We start from the raw sequence: 23,267 nt of genomic DNA, 5'->3' as shown, positions 1-23,267 counted from the left end.
ATGAGATATCATCTCACACCAGTCAGAATGGCCATCATCAAAAAATCTAGAAACAATAAATGCTGGAGAGGGTGTGGAAAAAAGGGAACACTCTTGCACTGCTGGTGGGAATGTGAATTGGTACAGCCACTATGGAGAACAGTATGCAGGTTCCTTAAAAAACTACAAATATAGAACTACCATATGACCCAGCAATCCGACTACTGGGCATATACCCTGAGAAAACCATAATTCAAAAAGAGACATGTACCAAAATGTTCATAGCAGCCCTATTTACAATAGCACGGAGATGGAAACAACCTGAGTGTCCATCATCGGATGAATGGGTAAAGAAGATGTGGCACATATATACAATGGAATATTACTCAGCCATAAAAAGAAATGAAATTGAGCTATTTGTAATGAGGTGGATGGACCTAGAGTCTGTCATACAGAGTGAAGTAAGTCAGAAAGAGAAAGACAAATACTGTATGCTGACACATATATATGGAATTTAAGAAAAAAAAATGTCATGAAGAACATAGGGGTAAGACAGGAATAAAGACACAGACCTACTAGAGAATGGACTTGAGGATATGGGGAGGGGGAAGGGTAAGCTGTGACAAAGTGAAAGAGCGGCATGGACATATATACACTACCAAACGTAAGGTAGATAGCTAGTGGGAAGCAGCCGCATAGCACAGGGAGATCAGCTCGGTGCTTTGTGACCGCCTGGAGGGGTGGGATAGGGAGGGTGGGAGGGAGACGCAAAAGGGAGGGGATATGGGAACATATGTATATGTATAACTGATTTAATTTGTTATAAAGCAAAAAAAATATATAGTTTAAGAGAACTATAATTAATGACTGAAAAAAACTCTACTAAATTACTGAGAGGAAATCACTTAAGCAGAAGCAACATTTTGAAGTGATTATACCCAGAATTAGAGTACCTATACACTGACAAAGCGAGTCTAGACTCATTTCCTTCCAAATGGCTGAAATTTCAGAAGAACAGAAAAAGACATTTTTTGGGTCACTTTTAGACAGAAATTACTCTAGTCATATCATAGAGAAATTGAGACTTGTAATCAACTACCAATAAATAAAGAATAAATTAGAAACTGCCTTGCTGTGAGTGTTGCTTTTTCTTAACTATCTGGTTGTTCCAACTCATCTCAACAAACAGGCATTTATTTCTAGGGGAGCAGCACGGATTACCACTGGAGGTCAGTCTTGGGCTTTCCCTCAGGTCATCAAAGACACCAATGAAAGATTAGAAAGGGAAGTGAAGGTCAGCAGCATAGTCCAAAGCTCTCATTCTGCAGATGGAGATACTAAAGCTCTAAGAGAATAAAGAAATGTTGGCATATAAGGGATTAACTACAGTTGCAATCTATACTACTAATTGATTTTTACAAATTTTTCGTGTTAAAGGCACATCTATTAATCATATATCTCTGAAATGAAGGAGAATAGACAAATCTCCAGTACAGAAGAATTCCAAATGATTTACGTAGATATTCCCCCCTCAACATCAGACAAATACAGATTAAAGGACATTCTAAAAACTACCTGACTACTACTCCTCAACACACTTAAGGTAATCAAAAACAAGGAAAATATGAGAAACTGTCATAGTATAAGGAGCCTGTGGATACATAACTAAATGTAATATGGTATCCTTGGATGGGATCCTGGAACAGACACAAGACATTAGTAAAATGTTCTTAGTAGGGCTTCCCTGGTGGCACAGTGATTAAGAGTCCGCCTGCCGATGCAGGGGACACGGGTTCGTGCCCCGGTCCAGGAAGATCCCACATGCCGCGGAGCAGCTGGGCCCATGAGCCATGGCCACTGAACCTGTGTGTCCGGAGCCTGTGCTCCACAATGGGAGAGGCCACAACAGTGAGAGGCCCGTGTACTGCCAAAAAAAAAAAAAAAGTTCTTAGTAAAAACTGAGGAAATCTGAATAAAGTATAGACTTTAGTTAATAATTATGTTGAAATATTGGTTCATAAGTTGTGGCAAATGTCCATAGTAGGGACATTTGTCATTGATAATAGGGAGGCTGGGCACAAGGTATATGGGAACTCTCTACACTAGTTTTGCAACTTTTCTGTACCTCTAAAACTATTTTAAAATATAAAAATTATTTTAAAGATCTATACATTTCAAAAATCAGTAAAACCTTGTAGTAATTTATTGGTATCTGAATCTCCCTTTTCTTTTGGCTGCCAGAAAGTTAAGAGCCAAATCTGAGGTTCAGTCCTTGTGGCTCCAATTTATATTGTGTTTTTGTTTCTCTGGTCTTAATTTTAGAAATCTTTATATTTTACTATTATTTGTATGCATTTTTGTACCTCCCAATTTACATTTACTAGGTAAAAAATTAAAGTTTCAATAGAATAAGCAGCTTCCTGCCCCTCATCTCAAATTTCTAAGCCCTGTACCATTCCTTAATAGATGTCCTTACATCCTATTTCATGGAGTAAAATATCAAATGAGCACCTCCTCAACTCCCAAGTCTGTATTACTAAACTCATAAATCTTCTTACATATGTGACCATCCTGTCTTTCTTCCCTTCTGTTACGTTAGAAGAGGTGTCAATCCCTCTACCCTTTATTCATGGGGTATTGTTTTCTCCGTATTTTAGGAATGTTACACTATTGATTTTCCCTTCTCATCCCATACATTTCAACCTTTCTTCTGAGTCCTTCCCACTGACATCTAAACATACTTGACCCTTCCATACTTAAAAATAAAACCAATAAACAAATAAATAATAATCCTCTCCTGAACTTTTAAAAAGACAATACTTCAACATTTTTATTTGGGGGCATATATGAAATAATCAGACGAGTATTCAAGAGCTCAAGAAGGTGCAAAGTGCAGGGAGATCCCAATCTGTGGCCTTTGAATCAGCTGATGTCTATATGCAAATGTGTAGCAGGAGAGTCTGCCTTTTGTCATGCAATTTTGAACAGCTGGAGAAAGAATGATCTAGAGCCCTATCTTTCCTTTAATACATGTGCTGAGATAAACCAGCTCATTTATCATAATTTTATTCCAAAAGAATAATAATGAAGTAGCTATAACTTATTTTCCTAGGACTTTCCTCCTTCTGTACATCCTTTCAAGTAAATGCAGAGTTAGCCCAGTGCTGGCCTTCTTCCTCTTCCTTAAATCAGTGCTTCAGTTTGGATTCTCATCATCTGGATTACAGCTAGAGTTTCCAGTGGTCTCCCGACCTAACCCATCTGCCACTATTCCAAGTGTGAATCTGATGATGTCATGATCTTGTTTTAGATCCTTCAATGGCTTACTATTACAATACAATAAATAAACTTTCTATAAGAACAAATAAGGCCTGTATAAACTAGTTTTTGCTTAATTCTCCCTGTTAAAACACTCACATCCATACCAGTTAGGTCATTGAACTACCTCTGACAGTACTTTTAACAAGTACATTCTCAGGTGGGGTGAGGGAGGAATAGCCTGGTTTTGATACTTATTAGCTATGCAAACTTGTGCAAACTATAGGACTTTCTTGAGACTCAGTTTCCATTTCTGTACAATTTGAAAAACAGGCCCAAACTCAAAGGGTTATTGTAAGGAAAAAAGGAGTTAACCTACATAAAACATTTAGACCACCTGGTACATAGTGAGCACCCAATAAGTGTTAGCTGGTGTTACAGATTCTGGGTAGCTACCTCCATAACAGACACTCTGACATTAATGTAAATCACTATTGCCAGTGGATTTTTGTGTCTTCCAAAGCTGTGTTACGAAGTGGCCAAACATTTTTAAGCCAAGTTTACTGGAATATAATTTGTAAGTAATAAAATTCACTCTTTAAAACATACAGTTAAGGGGCTTTGGCAAATGTATACAGTTGTATAACCATCACCACAATCAAGATATAGAATATTTCAACCACCCCAGTGTACTTTCATGTCTTCCAACAGTGTATTACTGAATGGGCAAATTTTTAGAAAGAAAGGTGTAAAGGCACCTATGGCACATTTGGTGAAGCCCAGGAATCTTAAAAAAGGGTAGAAAGAAGATTACTTGATTTAGGTTTTGGTGTTTATTTTGTATATCTCTATACTCTGTGAGAGGTTTTTTAGTCATTTGATGCAGAAAACCTTTGATGAAGAGCCAAAGGTCTAGAAATAAGCAATTTAAAAATGTATGAAACCTTAAATGAGAATTATATACATTGCCATGGCTCTGATGTTAGTATTTTTTAAGGCTGATTCTTATATATAAAAGTAACTGAAAGCCCAAAAGTTTGCTTGTTAGAAAAGTACAAACTGTCAGATAGGAAACCAAGCAAATCATCAACCCTCAGTTATTTTGAACAGCTAGCTCATTTATATTTTGACTCAGAAGAGATAATAATATATTAGTTATAACCTATTTTCCTAGTGCTTTCACCATATAGATGAATATTTTTGTACGTCATGAGGAATACGGTATTAAAAGACAGCACTGGAAATTCGAGAAAAATATGTGAGAAAGGAGCAATTATCAAAGAGACAGAATTCAAAGTCAGAGAGAAGGCATATAACTTAGCACAGTCAAGAAGAAATATAAATATGGTACAGAGAGAGGAGACCTGGGGAGAAGCACAGATGAGAGGGGATAGCAGTCTTAAGCGGACAGGAGATGATTAAAGATGGAGCTGGTGCTGGAGCTAAGGGACCTGTACCTTTTCTAATCAGCTTGACTATAACATTTTTTTTTTTTTACTGTAACTTTATCATGCTTCATACACAGTTGGATATAGTGCTTTTTGTAGTTCTTAATTCTTTTAATAGTTGTAGACAACACAAACACAATAAATAACAACAAAATTCTGAGGGAACAGAAAACTTATATTGGTGGAAATATCCATTATTTTAGAAATCTGAAGAAACATGGACTAAATACTGTATATTTTATGATCATTAAAGTAATTTTTGTGTAAATGAGATTTTCCTTTAAAAAACATAGTTTATCGCTATCAAAGAGAGTACAAAACAGGTACCAAGCATTCATGGGACAGGTTACCAACTGAGTTGTTACCAGAGACTGAAACGAAAGGAGAGCTAAGGAAGTGCCTAAAAGCAAGTGGTTAAGTGGAGGAGGAGGAGGAGGAAGGAGAGAAGGCAAAGGAAGAAATGCTCAATTAGTGTTATAAGTTGTCCACATTCCTCTTCAGGATCTGTAATGTGTGCATCAAAGAACCTCCACCTTCAGATCCCCAATGCTATGGTTCTATTCTTCACCCTAAAAATATGGTTTTTATTTTGCTACAAAAGTTTTATTTACTCTAAAACACTGCTTTGAAAATGAGCATGTTACTCCTATGTACACTACCTCTGTAAGTAGGCTTAGTAAGATGATTACTTGCTATTCAGGAATAACAGAGTAATTACTGCAGCCTAACGAACATAACTCAGGGCAATCTTAGCCCTCTCACCCTTCTATTTCATCAGTTTAAAAAGTGTGTTCTCAATAAATGAAATTAAAAATACTCTAGAAGGAATCAATAGCAGAATAACTGAGGGAGAAGAACGGATAAGTGACCTGAAAGATAAAATAGTGGAAATAACTACTGTAGAGCAGAATAAAGAAAAAAGAATGAAAAGAACAGAGGACAGTCTCAGAGACCTCTGGGACAACATTAAACACACCAACATTTGAATTATAGGAGTCCCAAAAGAAGAAGAGAAAAAGAAAGGGACTGAGAAAATATTTGAAGATTATAGTTGAAAACTTCCCTAATATGGGAAAAGAAATAGTTAATCAAGTCCAGTAAGCTCAGAGAGTCCCATACAGGATAAATCCGAAGAGAAACACGCCAAGACACATATTAATCAAACTATCAAAAATTAAATACAAAGAAAAAATATTAAAAGCAGCAAGGGAAAAAAAACAAATAACACACAAGGGAACCCCCATAAGGTTAACAGCAGATCTTTGAGCAGAAACTCTGCAAGCCAGAAGGGAGTGACAGGACACATTTAAAGTGATGAAAGGGAAAAACCTACAACCAAGATTACTCTACCCAGCAGGGATCTCATTAGATTCGATGGAGAAATTAAAACCTTTACAGACAAGCAAAAGCTAAGAGAATCCAGCACCACCAAACCAGCTTTACAACAAATGCTAAAGGAACTTCTCTATGCAGGAAACACAAGGGAAGGAAAAGACCTACAATAACAAACCCAAAATAATTAAGAACATGGTAAGAGGAACACACATATCGATAACTACCTTAAATGTAAATGGATTAAATGCTCCAACCAAAAGACATAGACTGGCTGAATGAATACAAAAACAAGACCTGTAAATATGCTGTCTACAAGAGACCCACTTCAGGCCTAGGGACACATACAGACTGAAAGTGAGGGGAGGAAAAAAGATATTCCATGAAAATGGAAATCAAAAGAAAGCTGGAGTAGCAATTCTCATATTAGACAAATAGACTTTAAAATAAAGACTATTACAAGAGACAACGAAGGACACTACATAATGATCAAGGGATCAATCCAAGAAGAAGATATAACAAATGTAATTATTTATGCACCCAACATAGGAGGACCTCAATACACAAGGCAAATGCTAACAGCCATAAAGGGGAAATTGACAGTAACACAATCATAGTAAGGGACTTCAACACCCCACTTTCACCAATGGACAGATCAGCCATAATGAAAATAAATAAGGAAATACAAGCTTTAAATGATACATTAAACAAAATGGAGTTAATTCATATAATTTATAATACATCCTATCCAAAAACAACAGAATACACTTTCTTCTCAAGTGCTCATGGAACATTCTCCAGGATAGATCATATCTTGGGTCACAAATCAAGGTTGGTAAATTTAAGAAAATTGAAATTGTATCAAGCATCTTTTCCAACCACAACACTATGAGACTAGATATCAATGACAGGGAAAAATCTGTAAAAAAATACAAACACATGGAGGCTAAACAATACACTACTTAATAACCAAGAGAGCACTGAAGAAATCAAAGAGGACATCAAAAAATACCTAGAAACAAATGACAATGAAAACAGGATGACCTGAAACCTATGGGATGCAGCAAAAGCGGTTCTAAGAGGGAAGTTTATAGCAATACAATCCTACCTTAAGAAACAAGAAACATCTCAAATAAACAAGCTAAACTTACACCTAAAGCAATAAGAGAAAGAAGAATAAAAACACCCCAAAGTTAGCAGAAGGAAAGAAATCATAAAGATCAGATCAGAAATACATGAAAAAGAAATGAAGGAAACTATATCAAAGATCAATAAAACTAAAAGCTGGTTCTTTGAGAAGATAAACAAAATTGAAAAACCACTAGACAGACTCATCAAGAAAAAAAGGGAGAAGACTCAAATCAACAGAATGAGAAATGAAATAGAGAAATAACAACTGACACTGCAGAAATACAAAGGATCACGAAAGATTACTACAAGCAACTATATGCCAATAAAAGGGACAACCTGGAAGAAATGGAGAAATTCTTAGAAAAGCACAATCTTCCGAGACTGAACCAGGAAGATATAGAAAATATAAACAGACCAATCACAAGCACTGAAATAGAAACTGTGATGAAAAATCTTCCAACAAACAAAAGCCCAGGACCAGATGGCTGCACAGGTGAATTCTATCAGACATTTAGAGAAGAGCTAACACCTATCCCTCTCAAACTCTTCCAAACTATAGCAGAGGGAGGAATACTCCCAAACTCATTCCACGAGGCCACCATCACCCTGATACCAAAACCAGACAGGATGTCACAAAGAAAGAAAACTACAGGCCAATATCACTGATGAACATAGATGCAAAAATCCTCGACAAAATAACAGCAAACAGAATCCAACAGCATATTCAAAGGATCATACACCATGATCAAGTGGAGTTTATCCCAGGAATGCAAGGATTCTTTAATATACGCAAATCAATCAATGTGATACATCATATTAACAAATTGAAGAAGAAAAACCATATGATCATCTCAACAGATGCAGAAAAAGCTTTTGACAAAATTCAACACCCATTTATTATAAAAACCCTCCAGAAAGTAGGCACAGAGGGAACTTACCTCAACATAAAAAAGGCCATATATGACAAACCCACAGCCAACATCGTCCTCAATGGTGAAAAACTGAAACCATTTCCCCTAAGATCAGGAAAAACACAAGGTTGCCCACTCTCAGCACTATTATTCAACACTGATTTGGAAGTTTGAGCCACAGCAATCAGAGAAGAAAAAGAAATAAAAGGAATCCAAATTGGAAAAAGAAAAGAAAAATTGTCACGGTTTGCAGATGACATGATACTATACATAGAGAATCCTAAAGATGCTACCAGAAAACTACTAGAGCTAATCAATGAATGTGGTAAAGTAGTAGGATACAAAATTAACGCGCAGAAATCTCTTGCATTCCTATACACTAATGATGAAAAATCTGAAAGTGAAATTAAGGAAACACTCCCACGTACCATTGCAACAAAAAGAATAAAATACCTAGGAATGAACCTACCCAAGGAGACAAAAGAACTGTATGCAGAAAAGTAAAAGACACTGATGAAAGAAATTAAAAATGATACAAACAGATGGAGAGATATACCATGTTGTTGGATTGGAAGAATCAACATCGTGAAAATGACTCTACTACCCAAAGCAATCTACAGATTCAATGCAATCCCTATCAAACTATCAATGGCATTTTTCACATAACTACAACAAAAAATTTCACAATTTGTATGGAAACACAAAAGATCCCGAACAGGCTAATCAATCTTGAGAAAGAAAAACAGAGCTGGAGGAATCAGGCTCCCTGACTTCAGACTGTACTACAAAGCTACAGTAATCAAGACAGTATGGTACTGGTACAAAAACAGAAATATAGATCAATGGAACAGGATAGAAAGGCCAGAGATAAACCCACACACATATGGTCACCTTATTTTTGATAAAGGAGGCAAGCATGTACAACGGAGAAAAGACAGCCTCTTCAATAAGTGGTGCTGGGAAAACTGGACAGCTACATGTAAAAGAATGAAATTATAACACTCCCTAACACCATATACAAAAATAAACTCAAAATGGATTAAAGACCTAAACGTAAGGCCAGACACTATAAAACTCTTAGAGGAAAACAGAGGCAGAGGGCCTCCCTGGTGGCGCAGTGGTTGAGAGTCCGCCTGCCGATGCAGGGGATACGGGTTCGTGCCCCGGTCTGGGAGGATCCCATATGCCGCGGAGCGGCTGGGCCCGTGAGCCATGGCCGCTGGGCCTGCGCATCCGGAGCCTGTGCTCCGCAACGGGAGAGGCCACAACAGTGAGAGGCCCGCATACCGCAAAAAGAAAAAAAAAAAAAAAAGAAAAAAAAAAAAAACAGAGGCAGAACATTCTATGACATAAGTCACAGCAAGATCCTTTCTGACCCACCTCCTAGAGAAATGGAAATAAAAACAAAAATAAACAAATGGGAACTAATGAAACTCAAAAGCTTTTGCACAGCAAAGGAAACCATAAAGAGGACAAAAAGACAACCCTCAGAATGGGAGAAAATATTTGCAAATGAAGAAACTGAGAAAGGATTAACTTCCAAAATTTACAAGCTGCTCATGCAGCTCAACATCAAAAAAACAAAGAACCCAATCCAAAAATGGGCAGAAGACCTAGACAGACATTTCTCCAAAGAAGATATACAGATTTCTAACAAACACATGAAAGAATGCTCAACATCATTAATCATTAGAGAAATGCAAATCAAAAGTACAGTGAGGTGTCACCTCACAGCGGTCAGAATGGCCATTATCAAAAAATCTAGAAACAATAAATTCTGGAGGGGTTGTGGAGAAAAGGGAACCCTCTTGCACTGTTGGTGGGAATGTAAATTGATATGGCCACTATGGAGAACAGTATGGAGGTTCCTTAAAAAACTAAAAATAGAATGACCACATGACCCAGCAATCCCACTACTGGGCATACACCCTGAGAAAACCATAATTCAAAAAGAGTCATGTACCAAAATGTTCATTGCAGCTCTATTTACAATAGCCAAGTAATGGAAACAACCTAAGTGTCCATCGACAGATGAATGGATAAAGAAGATGTGGCACATATATGCAATGGAATATTACTCAGCCATGAAAAGAAACGAAATTGAGTTATTTGTAGTGAGGTGGATGGACCTCGAGTCTGTCAGAAGTCAGAAAGTGAAAAACAAATACCGTATGCTAAAACATAAATATGGAATCAAAAAAAAAAAAAAAAGGTCATGAAGAACCTAGGGGCAGGACGGGAATAAAGACACAGACCTACAAGAGAATGGACTTGAGGACACAGGGAGGGGGAAGGGTGAGCTGGGACAAAGTGAGAGGGTAGCATGCATATATATACATTACCAAATGTAAAACCGATACCTAGTGGGAAGCAGCCGCATAGCACAGGGAGATCAGCTTGGTGCTTTGTGACCACCTAGGGGTGGGATAGGGAGGGTGGGAGGGAGGGAGATGCAAGAGGGAAGAGATATGGGGATATATGTATAGCCGATTCAATTTGTTATAGAGCAGAAACTAACACACCATTGTAAAGCAATTATACTCCAATAAAGATGTTTAAAAACAAACAAACAAAAAAAAAAGGGCTTTAGGGTAAAAACTAGAAAATCTGAATAAAGTATGGAGTTATGTTAGAAAAAAATAAATAAATGAAAATAAATAAAAAGTGTGTGGTTTTTTTTAAATTGTAGCTTTTGGAAACAATAGGTGATATTATATGCTACAGCAATTTCAAATCCTAACTGAAATAAACTGATACTGTAAAAGAATATAACATATTCTATGATGTTAGAATAGATGAAAATGTAACGATAATATTTACATCTGAAGATCACACACCAACTATTAGTGTGTTAATACAGTTGATTAGTTCAGTCTAAAGTGCATCTGAGCTTCAAAACACACCTGTTGAAGTCATTCTCTAGCTCAACTAACTTCAACTACTCTCTACTGCTTACTACTATTAAAACATTTCAGCCTAGTATTCAAAGCCTTTCACAATATGTACCCAACCTGTCTCCATCAAACATAGAGTTAATCATCAATTTCTTCCAGTTCTTTTGATATATATGTGGCATACATCTTACCTTTTTTATTTCTATGCACAGAAATAGGACTTCCTATGAATTAAGGAATTCATTTATTAATTCATACTGTGAGCATTTATTCAGCATCAAATTCTATTCCGTGCTCAGTACTTTCCCTGGCTTTTATCATCTCCACCTCAGAATACTGCAACACTGTCTGTATCAGTTAGGATTGTGTTTGACCTCATGTAACAGAAAGCCAAATATTAGTGGCTTAACAACTTACGTTTATTTTCTTAAAGTCCGGGGCTGGTTGCAGTGGCTTCATGATATCACTCACATCTCAGGATCACTTTATCTACCCACTTTGCTACTCTTAGTGCATGGCTTTTGTCCTCATGTTTGTCAACACATGGTAACAAGTGGCTAGTCACTTCCACTGTTGTTATTCCAAGAAGGAGGAAAAAGAACATAGAGACTTTCCTAGAAATCTGTAGAACATTTCTCTTTATATCTCATTGACTAGAACTGTGTCAAGGGAGTCAGATGATGTCAAAGACTTTTTCTTTCAGCTTTGCTTATTTCTCTGAGTTCAACTCCTCCTTTTTGACACAGATTTCCTTCATGAGATAGTAGTGAAAGAGAAGAGTGAGACAATGGTCAAAGAAAGCTCCAATATGACTACATCTGAACTTAATGATTCCTAGCAGAGAGGGCTTATTCTTCCCAATGTTTTCATATGAAACACTGCAGTTGTCTGAGTAGTGTGCCCATATCTGGACCAATAACTGGGCAAAGGGGATTGATACAATAATTAGTCAGGAGACTTCCCTGGTGGCGCAGGGGTTAAGAATCCACCTGCCAATGCAGGAGACATGTGTTCAAGCCTTTGTCCGGGAACATCCCACATGCCGTGGAGCAAGTAAGGCCGTGAACCACAACTACTGAGCCTGCGCTCTAGAGCCTGAGAGCCATAGCTACTGAGCCTGCGTGCCACAGCTACTGAAGCCCACATGCCTTGAACCCATGCTCCACAACAGGAGAAGCCACCGCAATGAGAAGCCCGCACACTGCAACAGAGAGTAGCCCCCGCTCACCGTAACTAGAGAAAGCCTGCGCACAGCAAAGAAGACCCAACACAGCCAAAAATAAAAATTAATTAATTAATTAATTTTAAAAAATAGACCTGTGTTTCATGTCTACCCTGTAATGGGAATCTTTATCAAAACCGCATAAAATAAGAGAATGTTATTTAGCCAAAGGAAGGGGAGTTCTATTAGCAGATGAAAAGAGTAAGAAACACTGGGCAAAGACAATATTTGTCCCTGTATCAGCACTGAACAATCTGCAAGATAACATTATTTCTGCCACGTTACATGGCATAGAACTTTAGGATATGTTCAAAGTATTGAAGAGAGCCAAAGCTACTTTCTAAGGAATATCCTATCTTTGACTACCAGGTGACCTTGAAGCCTCTGTTGCTGAGGCTGGCAATTGTACCCCAATATTCATTATCCCCTTTTTTCATGGTACAATAATTTTTAGCAGGGCATATGGCCTTGTATTAGAAAGACTACATTTCCAGCCTCCCTTAGAGCTAGGTGTAACCACATGAATAACTTTTGGCAAATAGAAAGTGCTGAATGAACTAGTTATGTGCATGGATGTGTGTGTATATGTGTATGTATGTATGTATATATGTATGTATGTATATATATATATATATATATATAGTCATGAATTACTAGTTATATAGATATCAATATATACATTGATTTAGTTCTAATTATTTGTTTATTAGTGTCAATCTTCATATCACTGAATATATGAGCACTAGAATATGAAAACGGAAACTTCACCTCCTTTGTTTAATGCTGTCACCCTAGTATCCATAGTAGTTTTTGACACACAGAAAGGGTTCAATATTTACTGAGTAAAGAAGCAGGTCACTGTTCTCTGCCTATTCAACCCCAACTTCTCCATGAAGCTAGATCTCTGACCACCTAGCCTAAAGTCTTCTCTTCTTATTCTGAATTCTTGTTACAGCCCTAATTTTCCATAGAGCTTATCTGACACTTTTTGTTTACTGCTCTGAGTTCTTAGTTGTAAATCCACTTGTCTATGTTGTATTTTTCAACCATATTATAAAATCCTAGAGTGCAGGGACCACAGTATGTTTATTTTTCATACCTCTATCAGTCTGTAGCCAGTATATCTGGTATAGAGTAAGCCCTCAATGAATACTGCTGAAAAAGACTAGGACAGACAGTGTAATAGTGCCTTAGGAAAACTTATTGTATTCACTGGATTTCTGGTCAAGAAATCTATTGGGCTGGCCAAAAAGCTCATTCGGGCTTTCCCCAAAGATGTTACAGAAAAATCCAAATGAACTTTTTGACCAACCCAACATATGGGATAAATAGTAGTGTGGCTGGAAAATTAAATTTCTTGTTTTCTTGATGTTTAGCATCTACCTTGAAGTAACTATGGCATGTTTCTCTCTAAGCGTAAGCTTATCAGGAGAAAATTATACTATTTTGAACATTTACAAGGCCTAACTAAAACTGAGACAGGTGTGATAGCTCAATGTACCTAAGAAGTCCTTCCCTTGGAGAGAATAGGTAGTAAAATACTTAATATCTTTTCCAGGTCTAGATTTTAAGAAATTCAAGGTATTTCCTCAGAGGCCCTCTTGTCCATTTAAGGCTCTGCTTGAATCCATATTTTACTGGAGCCTGGGTTTATTGCCTGGTTACAAGTAGTCGATCCAGGTGCCTCTGAAGGGAAACAAATACTCAGCATAGTAACACTGATGGAAAGTCACCACATGCATGTTCTCCAATATTCCTATCTCATTTTCTAAAGGGTAAAGGTTACAGAAATAGGTAACCTCTGAAATGGCCTCTCTCACTCATGTCCACCTCAAGATAGAAAGCACTGAGATAGACCAGAACATCAACATCCTCTCCCGAACCAGTCTTATTTCCTGCTTTCAAACCCTACCTCCACTCACATGTGTTCTCGAGGTATATTAGCCTCTATTTTGCTCATCTTGCCTAAAGTTCTACTCCAGAAAACATCTGCTTCTACACCACCACTCAAAGTCCCTTCCCCTCTTCTTTACTTTTTTAAAAAAAATATTTATTTATTTAGTTAGTTAGGCTGCACCGGGTCTTAGTTGTGGCATGCGGGATCTTTGCTGTGGCATGTGGCCTCTTTAGTTGCAGCACGCATGTGGGATCTAGTTCCCTAACCAGGGATTGAACCCAGGCCCTCTGCATTGGGAGCACGGAGTCTTAGCCACTGGACCACCAGGGAAGACCTCCCTCTTCTTTACTCTTAAGTTCCTAGTTCCAACGACTCCTAGCAATCCTTAGGTTGGTCAAGTATGACTTGTAAGAATTTTTCACCATTGACAAAAAAACAAGAATTTCCATTCCTAAAATGAAGCACAACTCCAAAGCAGATAATTTCCAAGCTAAAATAATAATACTACCAAAAAACAACCTTTGCCACCACTCCTAGGGCATATACTTAATCATAGCTCAAAAAAGTCCAACTTATATATTATATCCTATTTTATAGCAAATTGTAAAAACACCGACGTAAACTATATTAGGCATGCATAATAAGTTCTATTACAATATTTTTCTATACTATTATACTGCTTCTATATAGGAACTCAAAATACCTAATATTTTAGAATGGTGGGATAAAGATATTGGCGATTTTACTAATTTATATTCATAGGAAAAACATTACTTACTTGATACCCTATAATTTCCCAACACTCTACCATTAACCTAAAAAATCACAACCTTCTCTCATCTGGCTCAGTTGTGTCAAGTGTGTAGCAGGTCTATAGAACTACAGGTCCAGAAAGGAGAAGGCAAAATGAAGACTTCATGAAAAATGGTTCCAAGGGTAAAAACAGAGTTGACATTATTTTATAAGTTTCAAAGTGTGAAAAATTAAATTGCCAGGCATTATGTAGAGTCACTGGTGAGGGTCTGGGGTGGGTTGGAGAGAATGAGAGAAGAGGTAGAGATTTAAAAAAAAAAACAAAAAAACTGAGCAAATAAAAAGAATGTGGCAATGATTAACTTTAAGAAAAACAGAAGACTATAAAGAGAGGAAATATAATCACATCATATTACTTCACTAAGCAATGAACAATATTTACATAGTCTTTATAATGAAAACAATTCATACTGACTTTAAAAACATGATATAAGAATACTGGGAAAATGTAAGAGTGGAAGAGAAGTGTAAAAGAGACGGAATCTTCATCTACAGTAAACAGCAACTGAATAGGTAACACTAAAATGAGTAAATCAAGAGATGGTAGTCTATTCATTTTATTCAGAAAGATGGGATAAATACCAGAAGACAAAGCTTACAGAGTTAAAAATGGCTAAGGGATGAGGTGGGGATGTCAGTGTACTGACACTATTCTGATATATTTAGTTTAGCAACATTTGGTTGTTAAAATTCATGCACTACTTTGATAAAAGTAACATTGCATTATAAAAAAATTAACCATTTCAAGTAAACAGGCTAGTTTTAGTATCTTATCTATACTGTTTATAATTTTATAGAGTTCAGATAGGTTACTCAGCTTTCATCTCAGTTTAAATCACTCTGATACAAATTATAATCACTCTATACAAGTTATCTTTTTTATGGTGTAGTTTTGTTTTTGGGGTGACTGCAGCTGGAATAAAATGTTAAAAAAGTAGAATTTTTTGTTTTATTTTTTAACAACTCCTTATAATGTCCTGCATGCCAATAGGTTTAGGAATACTTAAAATGATGTTTAGTTTCTTTTTTATATCATATAAAAATGGTCTGCATTATTAGCCCATAAACAGACTTGCACAAATTAAAATACTTTAACTCTTCATTTAGTCATATTCTCTTTAAAAAGTTTCCTGACATTTAGTGGTACATGTAACTGAACTATCTCCCTTGTTAATTCTTCTTGCATGAATGTTATGATTATATTACTAACAACCACTTTTATATAATTGGGCCTTTATGGGACCTAGACCACCTTATAAGAAGGTAAAGAATCTTCTAAAGAGTAAACCAATTTTGCCTTGCTAAACATTGGGAAAGAAACCAAGGATGAGTAGTAGAGCTCTATTTTTGGAGAACAATTAGAATTGTACATTTAGATTTGACTATGAAGTTATCTAGGAGGTTAACTCCTACCTCATGTAAATGGCAGGGAACTAGAATGTAAGAAACCCAAAAAACATTCCTGTTCTACTAGTACTATAGAGACAGATGTTATCATAAAGACATGAACTATAGAATAAAATATAGAAAGACATGTACTTTGTAATATGGAATTAATTTTGGCTTTTTGAATACTAAATGTTTTTTCTCATGTACTTTATCAGCCTATCATAATATGTATAGAGACAAAAAAAGGTTAATTTAAAATGAAGAAATTGAATATTCTGGGAACCAGCAATCATGGAAGTCTTAACACTTGAAGGAAACACTGAAAACCAAAGTGTACAAATACAGGCTGCTTGATCACTAAGCAATGAGTACATTTTTAGAGCAAAAATATTGGAAAAGTTTTAATCAACATGGGAGGCAATTTGCTTAAACCATCAGCTGGTCATTTTATTGCCAGAAGTACTTCTCTTTTAGCTATATACTTGAAAGTTTTATTATGTGTTAGTTGTCTATATAATTAAAATTAATATTAAATATTGGTTCTAGTAATAATCCTTAGATTGTTACACTGTTTTCACTTCAATTTCCAAATATCTGTCAAACTTTCTTCCCCTTTGTTAACATTGTAGATATGCTTCCTCTACTAACAAAATCTCCTTTTCATGTTCTTGAATAATTTTTAGAATTAATGTTTCAAAAGAAACCTTGTGAAAAACTGTTTGAAAATATTAACACCATCAAAAGTAAGCAGGAAAAAAATAATTAGAGCAGAAATCAATGAAATTGAAAACAGAAAATCCAATAAAGCAAATAAAACCAAAAGTTGATTCCTTAAAAAGATCAATAATATTACTAAGCCTCTAGCCAGGCTAACGAAAAAACCAAAAACCAAAAACCAAAAAACAAGCAAACAAACAAAAAGCCAAAAGAGAGGAATCAATTACTAACATCAAAAATGAAAGAGGGGACATAACTACAGATTCTATGGAAATTAAGAGAATAATAAAGGAATACTATGACCAAGCTCACAAATTTGATAACCATTTCAGGAAAATGAACCAATTCCTTGAAAGACAGAATCTAACAAAACTCACATAAGAAGAAATAAGACGATCTGAATAGGTCTACATATATTAAAGAAATTGAATCAATAATTAATAACCTTCCAAAACAGAAAGCATCAGGCCTAGATGGGTCACTGGTGAATTCTATCAAATATTTAAGGAAGAAATTATACCAATTCTTACAATATCTTTATGTTCTTAGACTATCAGATATGAGTTGTGCTACTCATTTATGAATAGGAAAACATTCTTCTAGTTCACAGAAAGTCTTTTTTTTTAATATTGAAATTTCACAGACATACCCCACTGAGGCTGGGGATAGGACCAAATTGTCTTCAGAGAGTTTGTACTTTTTTTTCAGTTGTGGTAGAACACACATAAAATAAAATTTGCCATCTTAATCATTTTTCAGTGTATTGTCTCTACTGTATTTCAATATATTGTCTGTATGTTTAGTATCATCTCCAAGAAGGAATAAGGACCACAGACACATTTTTAAAACAACAAAAACAATCCTAGCTCATCTATGGAACTGTGAGGAATGACTTGACATTCAGGTAAGAGTTGTTAGAAATCTAACTCTGAGTGTGCCTTATTTACTCAAATCAGACCCTACTAAAAGGCATTAGAAGCAGGTAGGTAAATAGCAATCAACTTGCTAAGTTCTATAAATTCCTAAAACACATCAGAAATCTGTGAGTTATACCAGTTAGAATGGCCATCATCAAAAAATCTATAAATAAATGCTGGAGAGGGTGTGGAGAAAAGGGAACCCTCTTGCACTGTTGATGGGAATGTAAATTGATATAGCCACTATGGAGAACAGTATGGAAGTTCCTTAAAAACTAAAAACAGAACTACCATACGACCCAGCAATCCCACTACTGGGCATACACCCTGAGAAAACCATAATTCAAAAAGAGTCATGTACCACAATGTTCACTGAAGCTCTATTTACAATAGCCAGGACATGGAAGCAACCTAAGTGTCCATCAACAGATGAATGGAAAAAGAAGATGTGGCACATATATACAATGGAATATTACTCAGTCATAAAAAGAAAGAAAACTGAGTTATTTGTAGTGAGGTGGATGGACATAGAGTCTGTCATACAGAGTAAAGTAAGTCAGAAAGAGAGAAACAAATACCATATGCTAACACATATATATGGAATCTAAAAAAAAAAAGAAAAAAAAAGGTTCTGAAGAACCTAGGGGTAGCACAGGAATAAAGACGGAGACGTAGAGAATGGACTTGAGGACACGGGAGGGGGAAGGGTAAGTTGGGATGAAGTGAGAGAGTGGCATGGACATATATACACTACCAAATGTAGAATAGATAGCTAGTGGGAAGCAGCCACATAGCACAGGGAGATCAGCTTGGTGCTTTGTGACCACCTAGAGGGGTGGGAGGGAGACGTGAGAGGGAGGAGACATGGGGATATATGTATATGTACAGCTGATTCACTTTGTTATAAAGCAGAAACTAACACACCATTGTAAAGCAATTATACTCCAATAAAGATGTAAAAAAAAAAGAAATAAAAAAGAAATCTGTGTGTTAGATTTCACTGACATGATAGATTCATAAAATTGGCACAAATAATATAGGAATTTGTTTCCAACCCAACTTACTTCAAGGACTTCATTGAAAATGCCATGGGGAAATATTTTTGCTCTGCTTATTTTCATATCATATATTTATATTCTTACAGATTGTCTAAAATACATTGGGGAAAAAGTCAATATTTTGAAGAGTATACAGCTTTATAGTCCTTTTAAAAAAGATACTGAGCAAACAAATCATGGGTGGTAAAAGATGATATAGTTAGAGGATCTTTCCTTATGAAAGTTAAAAGCTTTATCATTTTTAAATAATTTAAAAAATAAAGGTGATTCAGACTAATGTAACAGTTACAGTACAGCAACCATGGCAGAATGAAAAAAGCACTGATTTGAAAGACTTAAATTAAAACCTCAGATCCACCATTTTTTAGTTATGTGTGTAGGATCTCAGACAGGTCACTTATTACCTCTGAGTCAATATCCTAATCTGTAAAATGGTCATAATGTCCACATGTACCTCACAGAGTGGTTGTAATAACATGCTTGAAGATATATGAGTTAACTTACATAAAAGTACCTGGTACGCTTGCTTAGCATCAAGTGGCTCTCAGTGAACACCTCCTCCTTCCCTTCCTCCTTAATAGCACTTAGAGCCTTCTGCATAACTCATGACAAAAATATAAGCAAGGCCTTTTTTAAAGATAAACAGTTTCTTCACTAGAGATTTTATAAAAGATTTATTTTCTAAGTACAGATTATAGAAGTACGGAAACAAAAAGCAAAGAAAAAATATTTTGAGAAGCATCTAACAAGCAGCTTTCTTTGTTTCATGCTGACATGCTTTGTGGTTACAATGTAGGCTTCCAATGAACACTGGATCAAAATTAAAATTCTAGGCAGGCATTCAAGTTTTTTGATTGTGTCCATTCTTCACTGAGCATGGGAAACGAATGCTTTAGAAGTTATTTATTGAAGATATTCCCACAGTACTCTCACAAAGTTCACTTCCAAAAGAGGCCCTGTCCCTGTAATGTATCTGAGTAAGTGAAAGCTATACCAGGTTTTGTGCACTGAACTTTAAAAATTGCAACAGGGCAATAAAATCATGTTTTTAACAGAGGGTTTTCTGGGGCTGGGCCACAGCAATTTTGTGAAGGTGCATGATAAATTACAGGAAAAGAGACCAAACAAATTTCAAAAATAAAGAACACCAATCCAAAATGATTTATGCCCATATTTTGAATAAAATTAAATATAGAATAATTAGCAGAAAGCATTTAATTTTTGTTTTCCTATTATCAATGTAAAGTTGGCACAAATGCAGTAAGCCTGATCAAAATCAGGTAATAGTTACCTCTGTGGCTTTGCTTGATGGTTCCACTCCAGTCATATTTGCTACTATTAACTGATGTAAGAGTTGAACTTGAGCCACACTTAGGAAGAAGTCCAGGTTTGTGGTTATATTCACTTCCAAGGAGTGGCCACACACTAAAATCTCCTGAAGGAAAAAAAGGTTGAATAGAGATAAAGAAACATGATAGCCATTAGATGATAATTTATCATTCTTACTTATTAGACCTTTACGATGTTGATGAATTCTCCTGGGACTTGGGTTCATATGTTAATGAGAATAGCAGAAATGGTGAGCACGGCCACTCAACAGTTTAATGGATTAATTTAATAAACATTTATGAGGGCCTGCTGTGCACCAGGCCATGTGCTAGTTACAGGGAAACACACTAACAATGAGAATTTTTCACCATTTCATATACATTTGGCTTTTCATACGTCAAACTACTATCATTGTTTCAATATGTAGGCAATGATGCAATTCTTTAGCATAATCTTATTCACCCACTCACAGGGACCAATATTTAGTGAGCATCTCCCAAGTACCATGCAGCATACTAAAGTGCTAGGAATAAAACAGAGAGTGAGGGCTTCCCTGGTGGCGCAGTGGTTGAGAGTCCGCCTGCCGATGCAGGGGACACGGGTTCATGCCCCGGTCCGGGAGGATCCCACATGCTGCAGAGTGGCTGGGCCTGTGAGCCATGGCTGCTGAGCCTGCGCGTCCAGAGCCTGTGCTCTGCAACGGGAGCACAACAGTGAGAGGCCCACATACAGTAAAAAAAAAAATAAAACAAAACAAAACAAAAACCAGAGAGTGAGGCGGGCCTTGAAGGGCAATCTGCTCTTGAGAAGGTTACAGCTTAGGTGGGCAGACAGATGTAAACAGGCAACTATAGGTAGCAATTACAGTCACAAGTGGTATGGTCTGAGTACTCTCCAAAGGATACACTCCAAATGATTTATAACAAAATGGAGTGCTGAAGCCAAAGGTAGCTAGACTAATTAATTTCACTTCTTTAAACTGCTAAAATCTTGGCAGCATTAGGTAGCTGTCCACTACTTAACTGGTGTTGTGCTGCATAACTGAGTCTCTTGAACATTCATTGCTGGAAAACCATTCAGGGAAGGAAAACAGAAATGAAAAACAATCCAGAAGTTTCACTTAATAAGCAGAAGCCCTGCCTCTTGTCATGAAGTGCATGTGGACAATGTTCAAATGCTTGGAAATGTCCAACAAACCTTCTCCTTAATAGTGTCATCCAAGAGAATGGATTTAAGGAGACTTATGATGGGTCCAAATACAAACTACACAGCTTAGAGCAGCTTTTAATAAAGCCATAAAGAACAGCATGTCGGAAATGATCTCTTTTCTGGTTAAATAAACCTTCCCCAAAAAAAGTTTCCAAAATTTACTCATTATAGTTAGAATTCTTATTTTATTCCTCAAGTAATGATGAAGAGAATATATTTGTGTATTTTAAACCAACTGTGTTACTAAGTAACTGAAAGATATAAGTAGACTTAATTTTTATACAACTTTTGTGGATATAAAGATATCCTGCCTAACCTAACTTTCCCTATAGGGCAATTATAAACATCAAATAAGATGACACATACAAAATATTTTTTTTGTTTTTTATATAAATTTATTTATTTATTTTTATTTTTGGCTGTATTGGGTCTTCGTTGCTGCTCATGGGCTTTCTCTAGTTGTGGTGAGCGGGGGCTGCTCTTCATTGCGGTGGCTTCTCTTGTTGTGGAGCACGGGCTCTAGATGCATGGGCTGCAGTAGTTGTGGCACGCAGGCTCTAGAGCGCAGGCTCAGTAGTTGTGGTGCACAGGCTTAGTTGCTCCATGGCATGTGGGATCTTCACGGACCAGGGATCCAACTTGTGTCCCCTGCATTTTTTTTTTTCTAGTTAAGCAATGAATTTACTGCTTGAGTACAACAGACAAATTTATGCAACCAGGGAAGAGGCTGTGGATGACTCATATTTCCAGTTGGGGGGGAGGACTCGTTTGGTCTTGTAATATCAAGCCAACCGGTGAATACGGCTCTCAATCAGAATCAGATGGAACTTGGCACCTTTATCCTTTCTGTTTCTCTCGAGATGCTTTTGAACAGCAACAGCTTTCTTAATTAAATGATAGAGATCCTCAGGAAGATCAGGAGCAAGACCTTTGGACTTAAGAATTCTCAAGATTTTATTGCCTGTCACAAAACGTACTTGTGCAACACCATGTGAGTCTCTCAGGATTACACCTTAACCACTGTGCCACCAGGGAAGCCCCAAAGTTTTGTTTTTTAAAAACTCATAGAATGATGTAAACTTTTATCACCTTAGATTAATAATATATTTAATCTGTGCCTAATTTTTCTGAACTTTTTATAACAACTGCCTATAACTCTGTGAATGATCAAAAAGTTTATAAAGTTTTTAGCATAACAAACTTTTATGAAGAATATTTTTAAAGTTATGATGGATCACATTATTATTACATTTCTATTCTAGGCGTGGAGGCAGTATACCATAGTGATCAAACTTCAAACCTGGATCCGTTAGTAACTGGCTAGTAAGATTGGTCAAGTTACTTAATTTCTTTTGATCTCAGTTTCCTCATCTATAAAATATGTATACTAATAATATCTACCTCATATGGATTCTGTGAAGAGTAAATAAGGTAATTCATGTAGAACTCTCTTTGTAAGGTAATCCATGTGAGAACCCTAAGTGATCTGTCAATATTATTGTTGCTTTCATTAGAAAGAGGTGGTAGAGGTCAGGAGTGTATGGCCGGGAGCCAGACCAGTTAGGTTCACACCATGTTCTACTTCTTACTATTTGTGAATATTTAGACAAGTTAACTCTTTATGCTTCAGTTTCCTCATCTACAAAATGAGGACAGTAGGAGAAGTTAAAAGGATTATTATAAGGATTAAATGAGTTATTACATGAAAAGCAATACCTAAATAGTACTATAAAGTGCTTAATAATTACTAGCTACAATAATAA

General features: G+C 36.3%; 1 protein-coding gene across 10 annotated transcripts in view; it reads right to left on the bottom strand.

Moving 5' to 3' along the window:
* Positions 1-23,267, bottom strand: part of VPS13B (vacuolar protein sorting 13 homolog B) — an 805,800-nt gene that overhangs the window by 290,434 nt on the left and 492,099 nt on the right. For all 10 annotated transcript variants that reach the window (XM_081258369.1, XM_081258366.1, XM_081258373.1 and 7 more), the window contains one exon: positions 20,258-20,401. In XM_081258369.1, the coding sequence (XP_081114495.1) occupies positions 20,258-20,401 (144 nt within the window). The remainder of the gene's footprint in view (positions 1-20,257; positions 20,402-23,267) is intronic.

Source organism: Mesoplodon bidens, assembly GCF_964165515.1.
Source record: "Mesoplodon bidens genome assembly, chromosome: 16".
Taxonomy (NCBI): Eukaryota; Metazoa; Chordata; class Mammalia; order Artiodactyla; family Ziphiidae; genus Mesoplodon; species Mesoplodon bidens.
This window is presented reverse-complemented; position numbering and strand designations above follow the sequence as displayed.